The sequence below is a fragment of the Danio rerio genome, chromosome 6, assembly GCF_052040795.2.
Source record: "Danio rerio strain M-AB ecotype USA chromosome 6, GRCz13ab, whole genome shotgun sequence".
NCBI lineage: Eukaryota > Metazoa > Chordata > Actinopteri > Cypriniformes > Danionidae > Danio > Danio rerio.
Genome location: NC_141026.1, coordinates 48,216,727 through 48,241,308, shown reverse-complemented (window position 1 = coordinate 48,241,308; position 24,582 = coordinate 48,216,727). Strand labels below are relative to the sequence as shown.

At 35.1% G+C, this 24,582-nt stretch overlaps 1 protein-coding gene across 3 annotated transcripts in view; it reads left to right on the top strand.

Moving 5' to 3' along the window:
* The first annotated feature begins 4,183 nt into the window (after positions 1 to 4,183).
* The window catches only part of ca16b (carbonic anhydrase XVI b), a 199,639-nt gene continuing 179,240 nt past the window's right edge, over positions 4,184 to 24,582 (top strand). For all 3 annotated transcript variants that reach the window (XR_015494059.1, XR_015494060.1, XM_087257856.1), the window contains exon 1: positions 4,184 to 4,766. Coding sequence is in view for 1 of the 3 variants with exons in the window: in XM_087257856.1 (XP_087113982.1) it covers positions 4,679 to 4,766 (88 nt within the window). In the remaining 2 variants the exon portion in view is untranslated. The remainder of the gene's footprint in view (positions 4,767 to 24,582) is intronic.

Here is a 24,582-nt window from a genome sequence, read left to right as displayed (position 1 = left end):
AGGATAATCTAACAATGATCTCCTCAGGTACACCTCATGTGCTTTAGTCAGTGTTAATAATGTGAGTCTGAATGCCATTTTACTTTACATTTATTGCCATGCTACTGAAAGTTCCAGCAGATGTTGAAAATAAAATAAACAGAAATTGAACTTCAGAACTGTGATTCAAATATCAGCCAACACACATCAGTGATTCAGAATCTACATTTAATAATGTTAAAAAGGTTTAATATCTATGAATTTGATTGTAAACCTTACTATTTTGTTGGAGTGCAGTAAGTGCACTATTCTGTGCTTCTGAATTGAAATTTCTGTCATGTTTCATTTGGTACAAACAGCCAAATTGCTTATCACTGCAAATCTCGTCACATAGCGTGTTGTTAGGACACATGGTTACAACGCATGCTTTGAGAGCCTTCCTGACTGAATGAATTAAATATGTTTTTTCCACCTAGGAAACCTGGGTGCTGAAATATAATTGGCTAAAATGGCATTGGGCGGGTTAAATGACCAAAACAAAGACAGACGTTCTGGCACGTAACTCACATTTTCAAAGCAGAATATCTGACTTTAGCATTGTTTTTCAGATAAACAAGAATGTTCACTCAGTTTCTTTAATCTGCTAACAAATTATGGTATTTTTATGCTTTAGAAGAGTCAAAAACGTACATGCAGCACCTTTAAATTAATTCATATAAATGTTTTTTAATAATACACATGTTTGATTGTTTGTTTTATTGTAAAAATTTAGTAATACATATATATATATATATATATATATATATATATATATATATATATATATATATATATATATATATTGTCCTCATTCACTCAGAAATGGACACAAATCTTTATTTATTAATTCCTGAAATCATCAAGTTCATGAAATTATACAGAAACACATGTACTGTAACGTTGTTTGTAAATGTTGTTTGCAGTATTCATATGGAGATATAGCTCCACAGTACAGTAGCCGTAATTAAGCAGTTTCACACTGGCAAGATTGCGGTTGCTGTAGGATGCAGGCCATGATTACGAACAAAGCACAGACTGAAAGGCGCTCTCCAGCATTACACGTATAAGTGGAGCTCAAAGCGTTTTATAATCATGGCTTCAGCTCCAGTCTGGAATTTCCATTTACAAAATTACCGGTTAGGGGAATGCGGGAGCTTTATGAAACCTTTACATTTAGTTCTTATAAATCGAAATGCATCCTGCTTTTTGTACCTTTTGCAATTATTTTTAACAAATATGTTGATTCAATGAAAAGAAGCAACATTTAAAATGAGTAGAAAATACAAAAATGCACAAAACAAACAATAGTAAAAATAAGTAAATGCTCATTTTAAAATCCGTTACAAGTATAGATTTATATTCATATTGCTTTCATATTTGTTTTGTAACATTTTCATTATATATTTATTTATTGAACGCAAAAGTTTGGATGTGAGTCTACAACAGTGTATAAAATAGTATACTTCTGAATTATATTTATGAATGATGAAAAGATATCACTATGTTTATCAAGAAGACATATATATGTAAATGTATTTATTTATATTTTATTTTCATTTTATTTATATAAAAATATCTTTGTTATTAATTTACCTGAAATTATTTTTGACATATGAAGATTATCATGTTTATTGGCAAATTATATATTTAGTAACTGTGGGATGTGGCTGTAAATCCGCTTGTTAAGTGTGACGTTACGCGGAGCGGCTTCTGGGTCCAAGCGCTCTATTCAACTGAATGGGGAGATTCAGGAAATGGTAAAAATAAACGTTTACAAAGTGATTTAATACTTTCGAAAGTCACGATCGCAATATATATGCCCATGCCTAATATCCAATGGCCAGAAAGTGATTAATTTTTTTTATAAATTGTTAAAATTTTGGTATTTGTTATGCAGCAAGCTCAGAGATTGTTGCGTACACTATTACTTTATATGAAATTAACTTTAATGTGTGATATGAATAACAAGTGATCATAAACGAATGATTTCTCAACTGAAATGAATGGCGGCTTGGACCCGGAAACAGTATTACATACGTCACAAACACGTCACCACTTAACAAGCAGATTGGCACTTGTGGGAGGCGTGCGTTGGCTTGAGGCCACAGGCCGAGTGCTTTGGTGTCCCACCAGTGATGAAATACAGCCATATCGCACTGCTACAAGTGTGCCATTGCGTTTATACAACAGTTTGACGGCACAATCGTGTATCTAAAAAAGAAAATCAAACACAGAGAGTCTAAACATCCTTTTGTATACGGAACTACTTTCTTCCGCCGTTGATTCACATCTGCAGAACAGCAGTAACCATTGCTACATCACAAACGTCACTTTAGAGCTAGTATTTGATTTATTCTCTTGCGGTTTGTCTAAAATGTCTAAAGATGATTTTGCTGACATTTTAAGATTATAAGGCTGAACGGCATGAAATGCCATCAGTCTACAGAGATTTCACAATATTTCTTTGCTGCAATCAAGATATCACAATAATTAAGCCTGAAAAAGCCAAAGCAAACACTATGAGATTAATATGGTATAAATACAGCACTACAACATACAAAAGAGAGAGATTGACTTAAAATGTCACTTACCTGTTCTGTAATGATTTGTTCTAATGTAGTTTAACACTTGCGCTGAGAAAATGCTGTTTTTCTCCCCTAAAGGGCCGATCACAGCGAAAATGCATTTATGTTCCAAAAATGTGACCACGCTGCCTTTTTTATTGACAAGAAAAAATAGAAGCACGGTTCGCTTTTTTATGTCGCTATAGGCTATGACTGGATCAGCTGTGTGTTGTGCGAAAGTATTGCTGTTGATAATAATAAAATTTTAATAATTAATGATAATGTGATATTTAAGATTTGTGAGTCAAACAGCTTCGAATAACTCAAAACAGCAACCACAAGTCTCTCCTCCGTCTTCAAAAGTTTCCATTGTTGTTCCGCCTCTGCTTTCATTTGATTGGAGAATGAAAAAGACGCGAGTGACGTAACAACATTTTTCTGCTTAGAGTTGACTTTTTACAACTGCGAGCTCATGGCGTGCAAGCACAAAATTGTTAGGCGCAGCAGGCGGTTAAAACACGCAAAACGCTCACGACCATTAGTAAACCATTCAAAAAAGACGCCCCTCAATGCAAAAAGAGCGTTCTTTGTGATCGGCCCCTAAGCACTTATTACATGGTCTCTATCGTCATCTTGTGGCACAACATCAACTGTCTTTCCTCTGCTCAGTGTGACAGGCTGATGGATGCCGACACTGAATCTTCGAAATTATGAATATTTAAAATAGGCACTATCCTTATAAATAAACAGCATAGTTGCACTCTAAATAACTACATTCTGACCTTAAAAAGCCTCAAGAGTTGTCCAACAGCTGCAATATTTGTCAAACGGTGTACATACAGTGAGTTTATTCATCTGCTGTCACTCTATGTGTGCGGAGTGATACTGAAGAGTGAGGAGGCTGTATGAGTTCTGATATTGCAGAATATCTCACGGCTATCAAACCAAGAACCAGACAGAACTGTTGTATAAATATAGTTGAACTCAAGAAGTCAGAATTATTTTCCCCCAAAGAATATCAAAAATATTTCCCAAATGATGTGTAATAGAGCAAGGAAATGTTCGCAGTATGTCTGATAATATATATTTTTTCTTCTGGAGCAGTTTTTATTTTTTTATGAACCATTTTAAAGTCAAAATGATTAGCCCTATTAAGCTATATTTTTATATTAAGTTTTGGATTATATTTATATATATGCTATATTTATATTATTTATTGATATTCATATTTATTTATTTTATTTATATATATTTTACTTTTTATTTATTCAATTATTTTAAATAAATACCAATTCTATCTTTGTTTTTAATTTATCTGAAAGTAATTTTGATATATGAACATTATCATGTTTATTGACAAAATATACAATGGCCACAATATAAAGAATATAATTACTTACATTTTCGGATCAGAAAAGATGCATTAAATAACCTAAATGCAAATTCAAATAACATTCTCATGACAAAATAATAGGCTGCACGTCATCGACCCCCCTAAATATGCATGCTTTGAACGCCGCCTGGACCAATCGGATCACAGGAGCGTAACTAAGTGTTTTAGAAAGACACACTATGAGCTCGCTCTTGTGCTTCAGTTGTCCAGTAGCCAATCCTCGGCTGTCTTCAGCGGGCGCTCAGAAGCTCAGCCTTCGGCGCTAGGATCCAGAGGGCAGGGCTTTGATTTCTCAACTAATTCCTCTGGCAAAACACGAAAGGCTCATATGCACAACTTCCTGGATAGAGAAGCGGATTCAAGCGACTGACTTTGTAGATGCGCGCGCTCGAGATAGAGAGAGAGAGAGAGACGCTGTACAGAACAGACGAGGACGAGCATCTGAAAGTGCGTCCGGCTGGGATTAATAACTACTTGATAATGTAAAGAGAATGTAAAAAAGGACGCCACAGACAAGAGAAGTGTGCGCGGATTGTGGGCTGTCCGAAATGTCCCACCAAACAGGCGCAAGATTCGTCGCCGGTCATTAAACATCGCCTCGACCACTTGTCATTATTTTGGTTTGTCGTCAAGTTTGTGGTGTTTTTTCTTCACTGACGCTCAATTTTGATCCGCCATTCTGGCTCTAATTGCGCATTTGGACATGTGGAGATTGCGAGGACCGTGTCGTTTAGGGATGTTGTGTTTGACTTTATCAGCTCTTCTCATCCAACCCATCAGCTGTCATCCCGGTAAGAGAGGCCTTTGTGCTTAATATTTTATCATCGGAATCATATTTTTTCTCCTCTGAAAAGTTATGTTCGGCGTGCAGGTGCATCCGTGTCGATCAGCGCCAGAGATCATGAGGCATTAAGAGTGATGGTGTGTGTTTAGAGCACGTACTGTAGGGTGCAAAGCGAAATGATCGTAACTGTAGCTGATGTATTTTAGCATTTAAAAAGGTGGATATGATTCATCACCGATTGTCAGTTTTGAAGTGTTCAGTGACAGGATTTAGCAAAGAGATCGAATGGTCTCGCGGACTTGATTGTTCCCAAGGTGATGTCATGCAGGCTGCGTGAAGGGTATCCAGAAACTCATAGATTTGACTTGAGTTAATGAAGTATTTTATTTAATTTCCCCCGTTTTAAGTGTAATTAATAAAAAAGTAATAAAACATATTTTTTATTAGATTTGTATTATTATTTTTGCTTTAAAATATTATATATATATATATATATATATATATATATATATATATATATATATATATATATATATATATATTTATATTTATATATATAGTGTGTGTGTGTGTGTGTGTGTGTGTGTGTGTGTTGAAATCTGTACTGTATTATATTTGTGCATATACAGTATACATTAAGTTATTCAGCAGTGAAGGCCAAATCTTATCTAACAAATTAACTTACTATAACGGTCCAAAAACAAGTAGAGCCAAATTTATATGTTATAGAAAAATATTAAATACAAAAAATAAAAATAAATAAAAATTAAAGAAGCAAAAAAAAAATGTTGAAATTTTGGAGGTTGTAATTAATTATTTTATGCAATATTTTGCTTGAATTTAATTGTATTATCTTTCAATTTCTAAATATGTTTGGTGACTTGATATATTCATGTATTCATATATACATAAAAATATGTATAAAATATGTTGTACTATTATTTTTATTTAGTTTATTTTGTATATTTATTTCAATTTTAATAAACAAATTCTTGTTCTTATATTATTTTTAAATGTCAAATATTTAGTTTATTTTACTGATTATTGATATTTTGTATTATTTTTTATTGAGATATTATTTAGTTATGTTATATTATGTTTAGACTCTGTTATATCAAGTTATGTTATATTTTTTGCTTCTTTATATCACACTGTAAAATGCACTTTCAGAAATCCATTATTTACTGTATCATCATGAATAGGAAATTAATTTTATTTTAACAAAATGATTGAAGTTTTATTGATGTTCATCTAGTTTATAATCAATTACACTGTAAAATGTTTTCATCATTACAAAGCGTCTTTTTCCCCATTATATTTCACAGTACTTTCTTTCATATTACAAATGGAACCACTTGCGTCAATTTAATTGCTGCTTTGAATTAAGATTTCGATTTTATCTGGCCATTATTTTTTTACAATGGTGAAAAAGCAGCTTAAACCAGCATAAGTTGGTACGCTGGTCTAAGGTGGTTTAAGCTGGTCTCCCAACCTGGATTTCAACTGCCAGCCTGACCATCTGTCAAATACCAGTCTGAACAGATGGGAAGACCAGCTATATCCAACAAACCATTTTAGGCCTGTTTAAGCCTGTAAATGGTCACTTTGTTCAAACACAGCCGACATATTTAGGGTGTGTTCACACTTGGCAGGCTTGAATAGATTAAAACGAGCTCTGGTGTGATTGCTCTATTAGTGCGCTTCATTTGAATAAGTCTAAATGCTGCCATCCCAGCTTTGGTGCTCCAAACAAGCAACCTCGACTGTGATTTGACTTGTTGTGAGCACATAAACTATATATTATGACAGCGTGTTTGTTTCCGTCCATTGAACTTGCCTCAGTAATTCAATGTCATTTAAATTTGCAACCACTCAGAGTTTAATTAAGTATAATTAATGTTTTGCATTAACTAAAAATATTAATAATAAATAAGTTGGTTTGATGATTATACATGGATTAATGTCTTCCAAATTGGTATTTAAAAAGGGAATCCCAGACCAGAACGACCAGACGACCAACTAAGCCAAATAAATCATTCTAGGCCAGTTTAAACCTGTTAACGATTGATTTGTTCAACAAATTAATGCTGTGTTCACATTTGTCAGGTCTGGTAAATCTAGTCTCGTTCTAAAGGGATAATTCACCCAAAAATTTCAATTTTCTCACTATTTACTCAAGTGTCAAGTTGTTCCAAACATTTATAACTTTTTTTATCGACCACAAAAGAAGATATTTTGAAGAATGTTGAAAACCAGCAACCATTGACGTCCATTGTAAAAAAAAATAAATACTATGCAAGTCAATGGCTACCAGTTTCTGACATTTTTCAAAATATCTTCTTTTTTGTTCAGGTGTTTCCAAACCTTTATAAGTTTTTTTGTTGTTGTTGTAGTTGTTGTTGAACACAAAATAAGATATTTTGAAGAATGTTGGAGAAATGTTAAAGAAAAACAAATACTTTGGAAGTCAATGGCTACCCGTTTTTGACATTTTTCAAATGATCTTTTTTGTGTTCAGGTGGCTTCAAACCTTTCTAAGTTTTTTTGTTGTTGTTGTTGAACAAAATAAAACACTTTGAAGAACGACGGAAACCAGAACCAATTGACAGCCATAGTAGAACAAATAATGCCTAATGAAAATAATGTCAATGGCTACCAGTTTCTGATATAAATTGGACGAACTAATCTGGTCAATGTGTATGAGTATGTGTGTGAATATGAGAGTGTATGGGTGTTTCCTAGTACTGGGTTGTGGCTGGAAGGGCATCCGCTGTTTAAAACATATGCTGGAATAGTTGGTGGTTCATTCCGCTGTGTCGACCCCTAATAAGCAAGGGACTAAGCCGAAGGAAAATGAATGAATAAATGCATGATTAACAAGAAAAATCAGACACTTGGGCTTTCTATAGTAGCGTTGCATTCATATTTCAGTCCGGGTTTGTATAGAAGTGTAACAAGACCTGCCTTTTCAGAGGTCTTGGTCTCTGAGTAATAAAAAATAAAAGATGAATTGTTTGTTTTTTTCATACAAGGCTTTGTTTTATTTGAAGCAAGCCTAACCTTAGTCTGGTTCATTAGAATATTGCACTAAACACAAATTGCACTTAACATTCCAGGCCAGAGCACATTCATGTCATAACAATGCATCTTTTTTTGTTTTGAAGAAAACGGGGGAAAAAAGCAAGCACTGTCTCATAGATTTATTGCTTATTCAGTTCAGTGATTTCTATTTAATTGTACTGCAGAGAATTACATATTGAGGGAGATGATATTGATGGAGGAATTTGCAGATTTACTTGATAATGTTCAGCAAAAAGGTGAGAACCGGACCTGTTATTAAACTAAGAAGTAATAATAGGAGACACTTATTTTTGTAATGATGTACATGTAGTAGCTGTTCTGTACTGTGATTGTGGTTAGTGGTCACATGCAAACCGTGCTTGAAGAGTATGGGGAAGGACGATGATGACATGCTATTCTCCCTCGTTTTGAGTTTGGGACTAAATACACTCAAAGAATTACTTTTGCTGCTTGTTCATATTGCTTATTTAATATTAGTTGAACCAACCCAGTTCTTGTGTTTTTTGGGCCAACTTTATTGTTCAATCCACTTAAATTAGTAAAAATATTTTAGTTAATTCGTTTGAGTTGGGAGTCGGGACAACTTGTAGGAATTGAAGGTGTGGAACCCAGCATTTTTTTTTACAGTGTACCGATAAAACATGAAGCCAAATAGAGATATAATTACATCAATATATGAACAAATAATGGATGTCTGCCTACTTGATAATCAAAAAACCCATTTAGACTGCAATCATAAGCTACTGTACAGTATCACAACCAATGGTTTAAGTGGATTTTGAGCAAAAACAGTAATGACTGAAAATGAAACATTCTGAAAACTAGGGAGAAGATGTAATGTTATGTGCATTTATATATAGCACATTAATTGTGTATGGCCATATACCCAAAGATCTACAATGTTTGAAGATCTTGCTAAACTATGTGGTTGTGTGGACATTAAAACTTTAGTTGAGTTTTTGCCTCATAACATTAGCGTGCACGCTGTTTTCTCCTTTCTGATTGGCCAACACAGCTGGGTTCACTGAAAAAAAAAAAAAAAGCTTTTTTTTTACTCTTTGTGAGGTTCTAGTTCACCTTTTTACCTTAGGTGTTTCTAGTTCAGATATCTAAATACTCCAACCCAGGCTCATTGCGGATACATACCCAGGTCTACATTTCTGGTGATATCGAAATACATTAACCGAGGTACGTCTGCTTGCAGTTTTTGTATTTGCAAATCCACCTGACTATGTACACTTTTTGATGATCTCAAATTTCTTTTGCGCATCCTCTTCTTGTGTAAATGCACCAAAAGATGCAATATACACTTCGGCTGACCAGGCCAGCCTAATGTGGACTGGCTGACCGACTGATCCACCCACCCCCTTTCCTAAACCCAACCGATAGTGTTTTTAAATGCAATCTAGAAAAAGAAAAGTTGTCATGGCTGCATGATATAACCACATTTTCAGCCAGTTGTTTAATTATTGAATAATTTTTTTAACCTGGTTTCTGAAACCATTCTTAGCCAGACTCGAACCCGTCATAGTGGTCAAATGCGATCCGCATCCCAAGTCAATTGGCATATGCTGCGAGCTAGAGCTGCACGATTCTGTCTACAATAAGAATCACATTTTTTTTTTTTTGCTTAAAATAAAGATCATGATTTTCTCATTCTGTAGATGTAAAGTAAATGTTAATATGATTAGGCTGTTTGTTTGTTAGGCTTATTGTTATTTCTCAAACATACAGCATGGTTAGATAAACAGTAATAACAGTAGGTCTATGTGTAGGTCTACTGTTGGTTAAAATGCTCAATTTTGTATAGACTTGGAATGGTGGACTTTAACAGACTTTAAATGTCCTACTTAATACACTAAAGTGACATCAGAATACAACTATCCATAATTCTGAAGTTGATTTATTATGTTTGAGATATATGCTTACCATCTGTCATTGACAACATTATCAGACCATTTTTAATGGTAAAATGAGACATTTGTCATTATCAGATTCCCTCCTGCATTATATTCAACAGTATATAGTCTAGAGTACTAAGTCTGACAGTGTTACACATTTATTCTCATGCACAACTCGCTGTGTTCGCTATGAAAGAAAAAACATATCAAATGCTTGTTGTAATCATAACTAAAATGTGATATGATCACTTTCACTGTCAAGTGCGCTCATGTCATGGCTGCTGTCACTTTGAGAAAAAGCACACACATGCAAATCATACTTTCCGTGCAGCTCCCAAACGATTAATCTGTGAACATTATTTTAGCACTTTATTACCTGTTATTCACAGCCTATAGAGGTTTTGTTCACTAAAGTAGAAGCGGGCACGTCCTCTCTGGTAAGAGGAGGAAATTACATTTTGGACAGAAATGACATTTTTGGATGAGTTATGTATTATAAATACAGTATATGACACTTTTAACACCATTAGGAGGTGTCCATGTTGCTGAGCAATGTATATAAAACAATGTGAAGACTTGTGCGTTCGCCTTTACGCTATACTCTCCTTACATTGAAAATATAACTTGCTGAATTGTAGAGATGCTGGGTTCAGATCATATGGAGGGGCGAATTGAGATCGTGATCTTTTTTCCGATTAATCGTGCAGCCCTACTGCGAGCTACTAGACAAACTGGTAACACCGGAAAAACTATCTATATTCATGTAAGCAGTTGGTGGTATCGCAAAAAAGAACAGAAGCCTTTGGCAAAATGGAGCCAGACTTGCATATTTTGTGGTTTCCATAAATGTAGACAGGGGTACATATCCACAATGAGCCTGTGCTGAAAAATTCGTAAATCAAGAGGCATTTTCTAGACAAGCAAAAAGTATTGTCTTATTTTCAGAAACAATATGTTAAATTAAGTGGGCTTTTCTTTAAAGCAGGGGTTCACACTCGGTCCTGGAGGGCAGGTGTCCTGTAGAGTTTAGCTTCAACCCTAATCAAACACACCTGAACAAGCTAATCAAGCTCTTACTAAGTATACTAGAAACTTCCATGCAGGTGTGTTGAAGCAAGTTGGAGCAAAGATCACCAGGACACCGTCCCTCTAGGACCGACTTTGGACAACCCTGCTTTAAAGAGTTTTGCCAATGGGGTTAGCAAAATAATCTTGTTTTTTTTTTTTTTTTAATAAGAATTGTTTATTATTATTTTATTTTTGCTAAAACACAGTATATGGGTTAAACATATGTTACAGTGATAAATAAGCTTAGTTTTAATAAATAAAAAATGCTAAAATCAAGGAAATGTCTTTAGTTTTGCTGTATTGGAAATCTGAACCATGACACCAGTCGTATCAAACCAAACTATGAATTTTGTGATCTGTTACACCCATAATTGTCATCTCTTTCAATGAGATGTGAGAATATTATTTAAATTATTGTGCATTATCATCACATTACCATTGTACAACATAATTATGAATCATGCTAGAGATTACAGCCAAAGGGAAAGTTATTATGGCATAGCGAATTTTTTTATTTTATTTATTTATTTATTTATTTTTCCAGCTCCACATATGCCAAATTTCCCTTTTAAACTGTGGCTCACGGACACTCTTGGCATCATATGAGCTTAATGAGGATAGTGGAAAAAAAAATCCTGGCTGGAAAAAATGGAACGTGAAAACAAATTGAACAAACCACCAGACCTTTTCGCCATTGCCAAGACGCCACAGAAACGAATAGAAATATAAGCTTGGAAATGTGTCGAGCCTTTATTACTCAAAGATAATAGCATGTGTGGGTGAGCAGAAGAACAGAACATGGCGGACATCGCAACTCAGCATTTCCTTTTCCTGTCCCAGCCCTCATTAGCTTTTGTTTGAGAACTGACACTTGCTTTTGTACACTGCCACATATCCCGTCCTTTTATTTCTATTAGCTGGATCATATTTCTGTGGCTGACGATGAGCCGAGATGGTCTTTTTTTGTTGGCCGGTGGTTTGTAAATTGTGAGTTTAGATAACATCTAATGGTAACAGCGAGTTACATCAGGTTGCGTAATGGTTTATGGGGAGATGTTACGTTTGACATCAAAATCCGAACAGATGTTTTATTCTTATTGAAGACAGGCTGGCCACTGGGCATCAGTGTTCAGTGTTAAAACTTTTCTGGCCCAAGACCGTTCCCCATTGTCTTCCCCCGCACTTCTCAGAAATGAAAGGGCACTTCATTATTTGTTTCAGGAAGGGCTGGGACTTCCGATTATATAATTCTTTTTGTTTCCCAATTCTATTTGAATTATATATTGTTTGTGTGGCTCTCGTGTTGTGTGGAGAGACCAAATACGCTGCTGGTCACAAGCTTGGAATTATTGGCATTTTTTTTTAGAAATGTTTTTGGAAATTATAGTAAAAACATTAATATTGTGAAATATTAAGACAAATTAAAATATATTATTCAAATATAGTTATATATAGTTTATAGAATATAGTTTATATTATTTATTATTATTTCATTATTATACAGTTGAAGTCATAATTATTAGCCCCCCTTAATTATTAGCCCTCCATTTATTTTTTAACAATTTCTGTTTAAAGAAAAGATTTTTTTCAACACTTTTCTAAACAAAATAGTTTTAATACCTCATTTCTAATAACTTTTTTATTTTATCTGTCATGTTGACAGTAAATAATATTTTACTAGATTATTTTTAAGACACTTCTATACAGTTTAAAGTGACATTTAAAGGCTTAACTAGGTTAATTAGGTTAACTAGGCAGGTTAGAGTATTAGACAAGTTATTGCATTTTGATGGTTTGTTCTGTAGACTATCGAAAACAAAATAGCTTAAAAAGGCTAATAATTTTGACCTTAAAAGGGTTTTATAAAATTAAAAACTGCTTTTATTTTAGCCACAATAAAGCAAATATTGTGAATAAGACTTTCTCCTGAAGAAAAAATATTATCTGACATACTGTACAAAATTACATGCTCTGTTAAACATCATTTGGGAAATATTTAAAAAAGAAAAACATTCAAAGGGGGCTATTAATAACAATAATACTTGTTTAGTTTAATGTTTTAAAATTTAATTTATTTCAGAATTTTTATCAATCATCACTTCAGATCTTTCAGATGTTTTATCTTATGTGATGATTCACAACTCCGTTATAATTAGGAACGTCCAGATCAGGGGTGTGTTTTGCAAACAACGACATAACTAGTGGCTGAACTGTCATAGTACACAAATATTAATTAGTTTGAATCACTATTAGTATACATTTATGATTATTAAGCTCTTAATCAAAATCATCTCCAAAGGAACATGCTATATTGATGATAAAAGTAATTATGCTGAATATTTACCCTTGATCTCACTGAAACAAACTGCATTTTAAAATATTAAAATCAGTTATTTAAAATTGTAATAATGTTTCAGAGTATTACTGTTTTTACTGTATTGTTCAACAAATAATTGCATCCTCGGTGCACAAAAACGATTACTCTATGGACTGGTAGTGTACTACTATACTACTACTTCTACTATACTACCAATAATATTCCTTCATTCGTTTTCTTTTCGGCTTAGTTCCTTTATTTATCTGGGGTTGCCACAGCGCAATGAACCGCCACTACTACTACTACTACTACTACATAATAATAATAATAATAATAATAATAATAATAATAATATTAACAATAATAATAATAACAATAATAATAATAATAATGATAATAACACCAATAACAATGATTAATTGTATTTATAATGTGCATTTCTTTAACCCAAAGCACTAAACTAAACGGATATAATCAATAAAAATTACCACATCAATTAAAAACATGGCTAAATAAACATATCTTAATCAACTGTTTGAAATTTTAAAGTTGTGCATTTCTATTGTTAACAGAAAGTGCATTCCGTAATTTGGAGGCTTTGAATAAAAAGCTCTTTAGAAGACATACTTAAAAGAAAGCAAAGATACTCAGGTGCAGTCCCACGTAGTGCTTTATAGGCATGACAATAACCATTTTCAAGGTTTACCACGGTTTGGAAAACTTGAGGTTTTAAAATTACTAAAATGTTCTGTAATACCATTCCTAAGGTAAGGTTTTTAATGTGGGTTTTTATCTGTACTTTACAAACTAATGAAGAAAGCATAAGTTAAAGATTTATTTTAATTATTTAGCCTAACATGTCTACTGTTTCAAAATTTGTGGGTGGGGAGTTTGTTGTTGTTGTTTTTTTACCCAGACATTTAAAAATAACTTATTTTAGAGCATTAATAATAACAAAACCGTAAAACCATGATATTTTTATCCAAGGTTATCATACCATCAGAAGCTTATACCGGTCCATGCCTAGTGCTTTACAGTATATGTTAAAATAAGAATTTCAAAATCAACTCTTGCATTGATTGGAAACCAGTGGATCTGTGAAAGCACAGGTGTAATGTGTTCCTCTGAGAAGTACGATAATGGCTTGATGAAAATGTAAAAATTGTGAAAGGCTAGAAGCATCATTGAAAGATCCTCATCTTGACAGACGTGTTTGTTAGTGCTGACATTACCTCAGTCAATCACATGCTCCCAGTTCACATCCAGCTATGTTTTGTATTAAATCCATCGCACACCATCAAGCTACACTCTCAGGCATATTCTTGTTCTTTTTGTCCATGCGAGACCTACTTCAGATGTCAATCAGTGAAGATCATTGATTTTTAAACAAACCAGATCTTAAATGTGGTGAGTTTATGAAGGCACGACAGTTCATCATTAAAGCCAACAGATTCTAAAGTTGATGTTCAACATGCACAAATCTGTTCAAATCTCAGAAACCACGGTTTCACAACCCTTTTAAAGCCACGTCAGATGTGTAGCTGTAAATTTGCCTGCGTCTGCAGAAGAAGGTCAAAGATCTCCGAACCCTGTAGGGAGTGTCTATCATCTTCTCCGGCCGACACCACTGGAAACTTCTGCTTGACACCAGTATCCATCAAGGGCCTCCTGTCAAAAGACACTGGATTTTTAATGCTCCACCTTGCCCTTCAGTCTTTGTTGCGGCGCTCTCGCTCTACCCTAATGAGGAGTCCTTTCCCGTGTGATTGAAAGGCAGTCGGTGCAATAAAATCAGAAAAAGAAGCCCTCTACTCCTCTGCCATTCTTATCCACCCATTGCCAAAATCCTGACCTGCATACAAAGAGCCTGTAAAGCGTTTAATTGAAAGCAGAGAGTAAAAAAAAAAATCAATACGCAGGAAGCATTAAAAATAATGGGACGCAGTGATCCAAAACCATATTTCATATCCAGAGATGGGTGTGACTTTTACATATGTCACCGGCTCACTTTAGAGTGTGTTTTACAGTCTTTTTTAAACTGCATTGGAGTTTTGACTGCGCTTTAATGGAGTGTTTAAAGTTTTAGTTCTCAGAAAGATCTCTCCTGTTGGAACCCACCTTTTGGAGTCAGATACGGTTAATAAAACACTGGCGTTTTACCTTACAGTTTGTAATTACATTTTGTGGTTGGATTTTAAGTATTAAGTGGTGATGGTTTTACAGGAGGATATGGATATGGACATAGATATGAATCTGCATGCTGTTGTGTCTTATTCTCGGATTGTTAGATGAGTGTGTGCTTGGATCTGCTTCGTCAGCAGGATGTTGTCAGCAGGGGAGAGATTCAGAAGGGATTTTTCTCCTCCTCCCATCTTAGTTCTTATTTTACTTGTTTTGTATGCTTGCTCATGTCTTGTTTTACATGTATATCTATGTAAACGTGACCGTCGCATCTTGCTTTCAAATTTTAAATATCTACATTATGTTTAGCTTGTTTGCTGGGATACATTTTTTATAAATTAACATTAAATAAACTTTACATTATTGTCGTGGTTGGTTTAAAATAATAGTATTTTGTGTATGTACATAAAAATAGGCAGCTGAAATCAGGTGGTTTAAATTCTACATGTAAATGCAACACAGGCTCATTCTGAAAACGTAGACCTGTATACATTTCTGGAGATCGTGATTTATGTAGCCAGAAGTATGTATGGCTGTATATTGTCTTTAAAAGAATGCTACGGGGTGGTATGACGCCATTCCTTTTCGCGCTTACCAGCTGACCGCGTACCTTCATATGGACTATTTTTTCCGCTGTTACAAGATTGTCTAGTAGCTCGCCATGTATGTCGGCGGACTTGACACACAGAGAGAAGTTGACCATGACAACGGGGTTTGAATCTGGTGATAAACGGTTTCAGAAAGTGGGTAGGACAAAAACCGAAGCCAAAATATAAAATAAACAAGTAAATAACATGGTGAGAATGTGGTAAAATCTGGAAACAGTAAAAATGAGGCAAGGGCTTTTCTTCTTCTGGATTAATTTTGAAAACACTATTGGTTGGGTTTAGTGAAGGAGGAGGGTGGGTCAGTCGATCGGACATTCATTCAGTCAGTCGACAAAGGCCTCTTGTGGATTTACGCGAGAACAACAGACGCTAAAAGCACTCACGAGAGAAATTTGAGATCTCAGAAAGTGCACACATTGGCCTCTGGTGGATTCGTAAAGACAAAAACTGCAAGGAAAGTAGCTCCTGGGATGTATTTGGTGCTTACTAAATGTATATAATTATAGTAATAATAATTCAGGGGCAGAGTAATTTATATTTTGCAGAATAATAATTCAACTAAAGAACGTTTATCGTTGAAAACAACTGCATATGATTAAGAAACAAATTAATTGAGATATTATTTCACAACAATATACGATATACATTCAGAAGAGCAGTGTAACTGTAAAAAAGTAGTTTGGTGAAGGAAAAATTATGATTTGGGGTAACACTCAGTATGAGGGCATGCAAGAGATCTGCAGAGCGGATGTAAACATTGACAGTCTGAGGTGTCAAGACATTTGTGCTACCCATTACATTACAAAACACAGGAGAGGGCAAATCTTTCAGCAGGATAACGCTCCTTCTCATACTTCAGCCTCCACATCAAAGTTCCTGAAAGCAAAGTAGGCCAAGGTTCTCCAGGATTGGCCTGCCATGTCACCAGATATGAACGTTATTGAGCATATCTGTGATAAGATGGAGGCATTGTAGATGGATCCATGAATCTTGATCAAGTCTGGAAGTCCTCAAGAATGCTTTCGTTGCCATTCCAGATGACTTTATTAGTAAGTTATTAGAGTCATTGCAGAGATGTTGGGATGCAGTCGTCCAAGCTCATGGGAGTAATTAATTAAAAATCAAGGCATTATCATATTTTATTTTGGTCAAATAAGTGTAATCAAGAGGCTTTTGCCTTTCATATAAGCCACTTCTGATACCAAATGATCAATTATCAAGTTAATCAAGTTATTATTTGTTGTTTTTAAAACTTGGATAGGCGACAAGACTTTTGTCAGGTAGTGTACATGAATATATATAATTATTAATATACATATATTTTTCATATGACCTATTTTTTATTATTTCAATATTCCTTCTTTCAGTTAAAGAAGGCTTTGTTGTTTATCATTTATTTACATAAATTTTGTGTTATACGAATATTGTTTAAATTGTAAGATCCTTGTTTGACTTTATGTAATTTCAATTGTTTATGCACTGACATTTATGTGTATTTTTAGCTATGAGTCAACTAAATTAAATTACTTATGAAGTAACTAATTAACTTTTTAAATAAAATGATTAGAACCTTTATTTAAATACAATTGTAATGGTGTCATAATTAATTCGTTTTTGAAGTATCTTTCCCAACACTGATATACTCTCCTCTTAGAAAGAGTTTTCCCGCAATGTGCTTTGTGCTTCAAGGATGCATTAAATTGAATAAAAAAGTTTTAAAGAAAATTATATAATTACAAACATTGTGTCAAAACCTGTAATAAATAGCGTCATTTTGGCATACCTTCCTAAATCTTTGATACATTTTTTTGGGAACCTTTAAAAAAACTGTACTTCAAACAGATGTAGCGTACTCACTCAGATTCTAACCAATAATAAATGCGTTCTGAAGGTTTTTTAAATGAAATATTTTTTGAAAATGCTGCTCATTATGACTCATTTTGCCAGCATGGGTCACATCTATTCATATACTAAAATAAATGTTATTTTTCTAAGCATTAGGAACCCAGCCCGTAACATGAATGTGAATAATACTCCAGTTGCATTAGTTGTTGAAGTGCTAATTATGTGCTATCACTTTTAGAAGCTATTAGACGATTTTCATTCTGCACATCATAAAATCTGTTTGACCTGCGTTAAAGAAACTCTAGCTACCAGAGTTTGATGGAGACTCACAGGTAGCTCTTTTTACATCTGCTAATGAGTGACCACTTAACAACCAGACAGAGCATCTCAGCAGTGGCATAGCAACGCTCAAAAAAGTACCCTAAGCAACCTCTTTGATTAATCATTCCTTTCCATGCTGATTCGAGTCAGTCAGCATGGATACAGTATAATTTTCACATTGGTGCTGATAACGGAGCTCTCTAGAATGTAATACAATTGCTTCAGTAGTTGTCTTGGTAATGCAAGTGTAATGTAAACAGCAATATTCTGTTTTTAGAACTCCTTTTATTCCGATATTTACAGTTCAGCCAAACATTAAAGTGCAATTTGCAGTGATCGCCGGTTTTCCTAATCTAATCCGAGAGATCGACTGCACACATTGCTATAAAGACGCCATTTGAAGATGAATTTGGATTTGTGAATCAGAAACATTTCCATTCAGTAAACGTGCAAATAATATGTAATGCTCAGATGTGCTTAACATAATACACACATTTATTAATGATTCCTACTTGTCTTCCTTGTGATGAAGAGTAGGCAAAATCTGAAATGTAGTGAGGGAAAAAAAAAGAGTTCATCAGACGCTGAATTTTAACCAGGTTCATGATCGATTGTGTCAAAACATGTTGCCATGTGCTTAACGAGCTACCCCACTCATGCTGCTGTTTGCTGCTCTCTTTAGTTACGTTGTCTCTGTCAATCAAACGATGATGGTCGGGAATCACTCAACTAGCTCATTCCAACAAGGTGTGCTATTTGCATTTAGCCTAAATAGACACTACAAAATTACCGTCACCCTCGCAGGGGCCCAAAATGCACACGGGCCACTGGGCCTGTGCCCTTAATGCCCATTGGTTAATCCGGCCCTGCCCACAGATACGTATGTATACTACTCCAGACAGTAAAGTCCACAATTGAGGCAGCTCTCTCCTCATAGGGTGTTAGTTCAGTATCCCCTGTTCCCCCGCCTGTTCGGTCCACACTTTGATGCTGTTCTCCTCTTAACCTGCACCTTTACATCAAACTATTTCTTATTTAATTCGCTCACAGTGCAATGTTCAGACCTCACTGCGTTAACTGCATCAGGTAATCTCTCCCACTCAATTTCTTTTTCTTTTGTTATTAATTCCAGAGGACAAACTTGCAAATAACACAGTTTTTCTTCGATCTGCCTCCGATATAAGCACCTCTAATTCAAATTCTGTGAAGTTTCTCTTCTTGCTTGCTTTTGCCATTGCTTTTTTGTTTGGTTTTGCCAAAGTAGAGTCATTACCATCTTTATTAAATGGTTTTACTCTTTTTTTTAAGTAACAGAGCTCAGCAGGTAAGGGTTAATGGGACACTTTCTGAGGTCAGATACAGTAATACAGGAGTGCCACAAGGTTGTGTTTCATCACCTGTGCTTTTTGCCTTGTACACAAATGATTATAGGAGCACACATTTTAATAATTATAATATGAAATATGCTGATGACACTGCCATTTTAAGTCTCTTACACAAAGACATGGACCTATCATCCTACCACAGTGAAATCGATCATTTTACTCAGTGGTGTGATAAGAACTGTCTTGTGTTAAATGTAAAAAAGACACAAGAAATGGTACTTGACCCACGAAGTGTTTCTGAACACAGGCCTGTGATCATTAAAGACACAGTGATACAGCAAGTCACATCTTACAAATACCTGGGGTTTTATATGGACAGTGTTTTTTGTTGGAGAACACACATTGAGAGTTTATGCACACAACTACAACAGAGGCTTTATTTTTTAAGAAGGCTGAGATTGTATGGGGTGGGTAGCCATATCTTGCTTGTTTTTTACCGAGCTATGTTTGAGAGTCTTATTCGCTATGGAATCACAGTCTGGTTTGGAAACCTGTCTGTTCAGTTGAAAAATAAATTGGTTCATATACAAAAAACAGCCATGAAAATTATAGGGATAAAACAATATGAGCCCATCCAGACTCTATACGAACAGGCGGCTATAAAAAGAGCAATACGTATTAGCACTGATTCTAAACATCCCCTTTTCAGTGAATATCAGCTGTTACCATCAGGAAAAAGACTGAGAATGCCAATGTGTAAAACTAATAGACTGAAGCTTTCGTTTGTTCCTACCTCCATAAAACTGTTGAACTCTACCAATAACACTGCTCCTGCAGTACGCTAACACTTGACTGGGTTCTGTGTTTTATATATTTATATTTATATACGGTCTTACTCTGTAAACAATGTATGTTCTTAACTGTTTGTTCTTAATTGTTTTGTTTTATTTATTTTTACTGTCTGTTTAGACAATGTTGTAGCACCTTTTATGCCCAAGACAAATTTCCTCTCGGGGACAAATAAAGTTAAACCTAAACCTAAACCTATTAGGGGGAGGAGGCAGGGAGGGGTTTTGCGCTCGTGCACGTGAGCTCAGTTTCACGTTAATTCGGATGTACAAAGAGAATATGAGTGGGATTCCGTGTACGGTGTGTTTCATACATCTGAATTTTTTACCGTGTACGCACATTTACAGCTTTGTGGATACGCAATGTTTTAGTATAAATTCATTGCAAGTCTTTGTATATGAGGCCCCAGATGTTTTTTAACTTGAATTAGTGCAGAAAATGATTGCTGTTTCTAAAGCTGTCCTGCTCTTAAAAGATCTTGTGAGTTCTGTTTTCCAAAGCAAGTCTTATTCTAATTAGCGCTTTAAAAGTAGACGGAATGAGCCTTTGTGTAACCCGCTTCCTATTGGAGACCTAGTTTTCTTGACTTCTTTACCAGCTGAGTGAGTAGTCGCCCAGAGCAGATGAGATATTTACATTTTTATTGAGGTGCAGCACACAACTGGAGGCCAGGGCTCGGGTCAGAGATTCTTCAGCCACAAGCTCTCGCCGAGTCTTTTATCATATGTTTCCAATTGCCACATGCTGCGCTTTGGATCTCCCGTGTGCTTGATGAAGGGTCTCGACCCGTCACGTCCTTATATCGATTCCCAGCCGACTGTCCAATCACCCACACCAATGACACTATGAACCATGTTAAAAAGGCTTAGCATGTTGGAAATGAAAGACCTTGATTCAGTTTGATAGCGTCTTTGATGATAACGCAGCGTATGTGGCACTTGGCTTGAAGGCCCAACTGCGTTTTTTTATGTGCATGGAACTTGTATAGAAACTAATTACATGTATATTCAGTCATATCAAACAGATAAACTCGCAGCTATAAGTTAATAGCTGTGTTTTGTAAGGCCTGAAATATTCAGCGATAACAATCTGATGGCAGTAATTGGATGTCAGTCCATGCAGCTTTTAACAAACGATTGTGTTAATTGTACGTTATTTTAAGAGCGAGGTTATACTATCTTAATATAATGATTGATTAGTGGCCTTAATAGCTTGACAGCTACTAAAGCCTCAGAGTGGATATTTTCTCGCTCTCTCTCTTTCACACATTCACTTTGTCCTTCTTTTTTTCCCTTTAGCTCGCTCTCTTTCTTGACCTTAATACTTTTGAGATATAAAAGTATGAGAGAGTTATCGTGCCCCTCGACTTGTCGGAGCCCAATCCAAAATGCTCAGAGAAGTGGTAATTTCCTTTTCTCAGATGTATTAGAGATAGAGCTGAGGTGTATGGATGTGGGCACAAACAGAGACACAATATAAAACACACACACACACTCTTTGCTCCGAGTGTCCTGCCTGTTCACATACTGAAACAAAATCAATCTTTTGCATATTGTATTATAGTCTATGAAGTAAAACATTCATTTCACATAGATGAAGTATGGCTGTGATTGATATTTGTAAATGTGTGCAAACACATATGTGAATCCATATGGCAGTTTTTACATTTATAAAATTATGTGTCTAATCTGATTCATTGTTAAAATATCTTTCACAGTGGCTTTCACAACTTTTTTTCATGAAAGATTTATTTAGTCTATGTTATTTAATTACATTAAATTACTAAGAAATCACTGACAATTGAAGTAAAACTGTTTTGTGCTGTTTGTTCAAACTACTTATTTAAAATAAGATCATAATTAAAGAAGTGGTGGCATGGGGGCTCAGTGGTTAGCAATGTTGCTAGTTCGAGTTCTGGTTGGCATTTCTGTTTGCATGGGTTTTCTATGGGTGCTTTGGTTACCCCCACAGTCCAAATACATCTGCTATAAGTAAATAGGGTGAACTAAATTGACTGTAGTGAATGAGTGTATAGGTGTTTCCTAGTGCTGGGTTGCAGCTGGAAGGGCATGCGCTCTGTAAAACCAACCTAAGCTCATTCTGAAAAAGTATAGCTATATACATTTCTGAAGAGCATCAAATATGTCCCAGGAGCTACGTGTTTTTTGCAGTTTTTGTTTTGACAAATCTACCAGAGGCCGCTGTGTAGACTTTTTCAGACCTCGCATTTCTCTTACGAGTGCCATTCACGCCAGCTTTTCTCAAGTAAATCCACCAGAGACCGCTATCAACTGAATGACTGACCGATTGACTGACCCACCCTCGTCCTTCCCTAAACCCAACCAATAGTGTTTTCAAAAGCACAGATTGACCCGCTCCATCATACTGCCCTGTATCGTTTTTTATAAAGATGAAATGCATCCATACGTTAGGGCTGCATGATTAATCGAAAAAATATCACAATCTCGATTCGACCCCACACAATCTTAATGCAGCACCTCTACGATTCAGCCATTATATTTTCAAGGTCAGGAGAGAAGTATAAAGGCGGTCACACAAGTCTTCACATTGTTTTATATATGTTACTCAGCAACGTGGACACCTCCAAATAATGTTCCCATTAAAGTGTCCCATACTGTATTTACAAGGTATAATACACCCAAAAATATCTATTCTTTCTTAATAATAACGTATTCGTGACCACAAAATGACACGTGAGCTGACACACTGTTTGTTTACTACTGAGTGAACAGAACATGCTTTGAATAGCAGGCAATAAAATTGTAAATACCGTTCAGTTTGTTGCACAGAGCGATCGTTTGAGAGCGGTTAAACGTGATATTTAATTCATTTTGTCCCTAACGACTTTTCGGTCTTTTAAATCTATTAGGTAATGTGTCACAGTGTCAGTACACTGTTTCAATCTTTCACTCTCAGGCTTGTACTTAATAATTTTACTGAAAACCTCAGACACTGTTGGTTGGTTCCTGTTGGTTGTGCACATTTTTAACCAACCAAGTTTGTCGACGCCATTATAACGAAACAGATCACTCTGCCTATTCCAAGTGATTGACCGGTGGTAATTAGTGTGTAAATTTTATCTTTAATTATTTATGATTTGGTTATGGGTAAAACAAAGACCATGCGGGTCAGGTAGTTAAAATGGTAGGCTACAAAGAATGAATTTGTGATGAATTAGTTAATTATTCATAAATAATTTATTCACCTATGTCGCCTACGATGACGATTCCATCGTCCATCATGATGTTTCACATTAGACATTGTAAGATGCCAAATTGGTTGACATCGCCCAACCCTACCTACCACACATACACTGTAAAAAATGCAGGGTTCCACACGATTGATTCATGTTGTCCCAACACAAATCGATCAAGTTAACTTTTAACACTTTTAACAAATTTATGTGAATGGAACATTAAAAAATTAAGTTGTCCCATTGAAATCTCAAGAATTATGTTGTTTCAGCTCATTTTGATTTAGTAGTAACATGTAAAAAAATTACTTTTTTGAGTGTACTTCTGGCTACATAATTCATAATCTCCAAAAATGTATGTAAGGGTACATTTTCAGAATGAGCCTATGTTGTGTAAAACACATGCCACAATAGTTGGCGGTTCATTCCACTATGGTGACCCCTGATAAATAAGGGACTAAGCCGAAGGAAGATTAATGAATGTGTAATAAAAGATAATATGAGTTTTTTGGGACAACCTAATTGTTTTGTGTTAAATTTACTTCAATTTGGCAAAACTAACTAGTTGACTTAGCTTAACATATTGTCCCTACACAAATCAATTGTGTGGAATCCACAATTTTTTAGTGTACAGCTCTTCCTTTGGGATAGTGTTTCTGGAAACTAATGAGCAACTGAATAACTGAGGTAAGAGTAATCCTTTGTGGCATTGTTTTACTCAATTTCTTGATAAAATGGACTAATATGAAAGATGAGTTTATATACATCTGCACAAAATGAGGCCATAGACTCATTGGTTGTTATTGTTGAGCCCTGATTATACAAACTGAGTTTATAGTATCATGATGTGCAGTGCTGTTGCCTCAGATCCTGCTTATCATAGATGGTTTCACAGGCCACCATTTGGTGCTTCAGTTAGTGATTTAAAACAGGCAAACCATGCCATTTAAGAGCTGCTTGTTGGGTAGCCTTTAAATTTGATTAGAAACTTTAGAAAACAAATTATAAGATTACAGCTTCTCTAAGAGGATAAACACACATTCAGTCTCAACAAGCATCATTGATATTTCATTCAATTTTTGTTGTTGTTGTTTTGAAAAGCAGCAGAGCAAA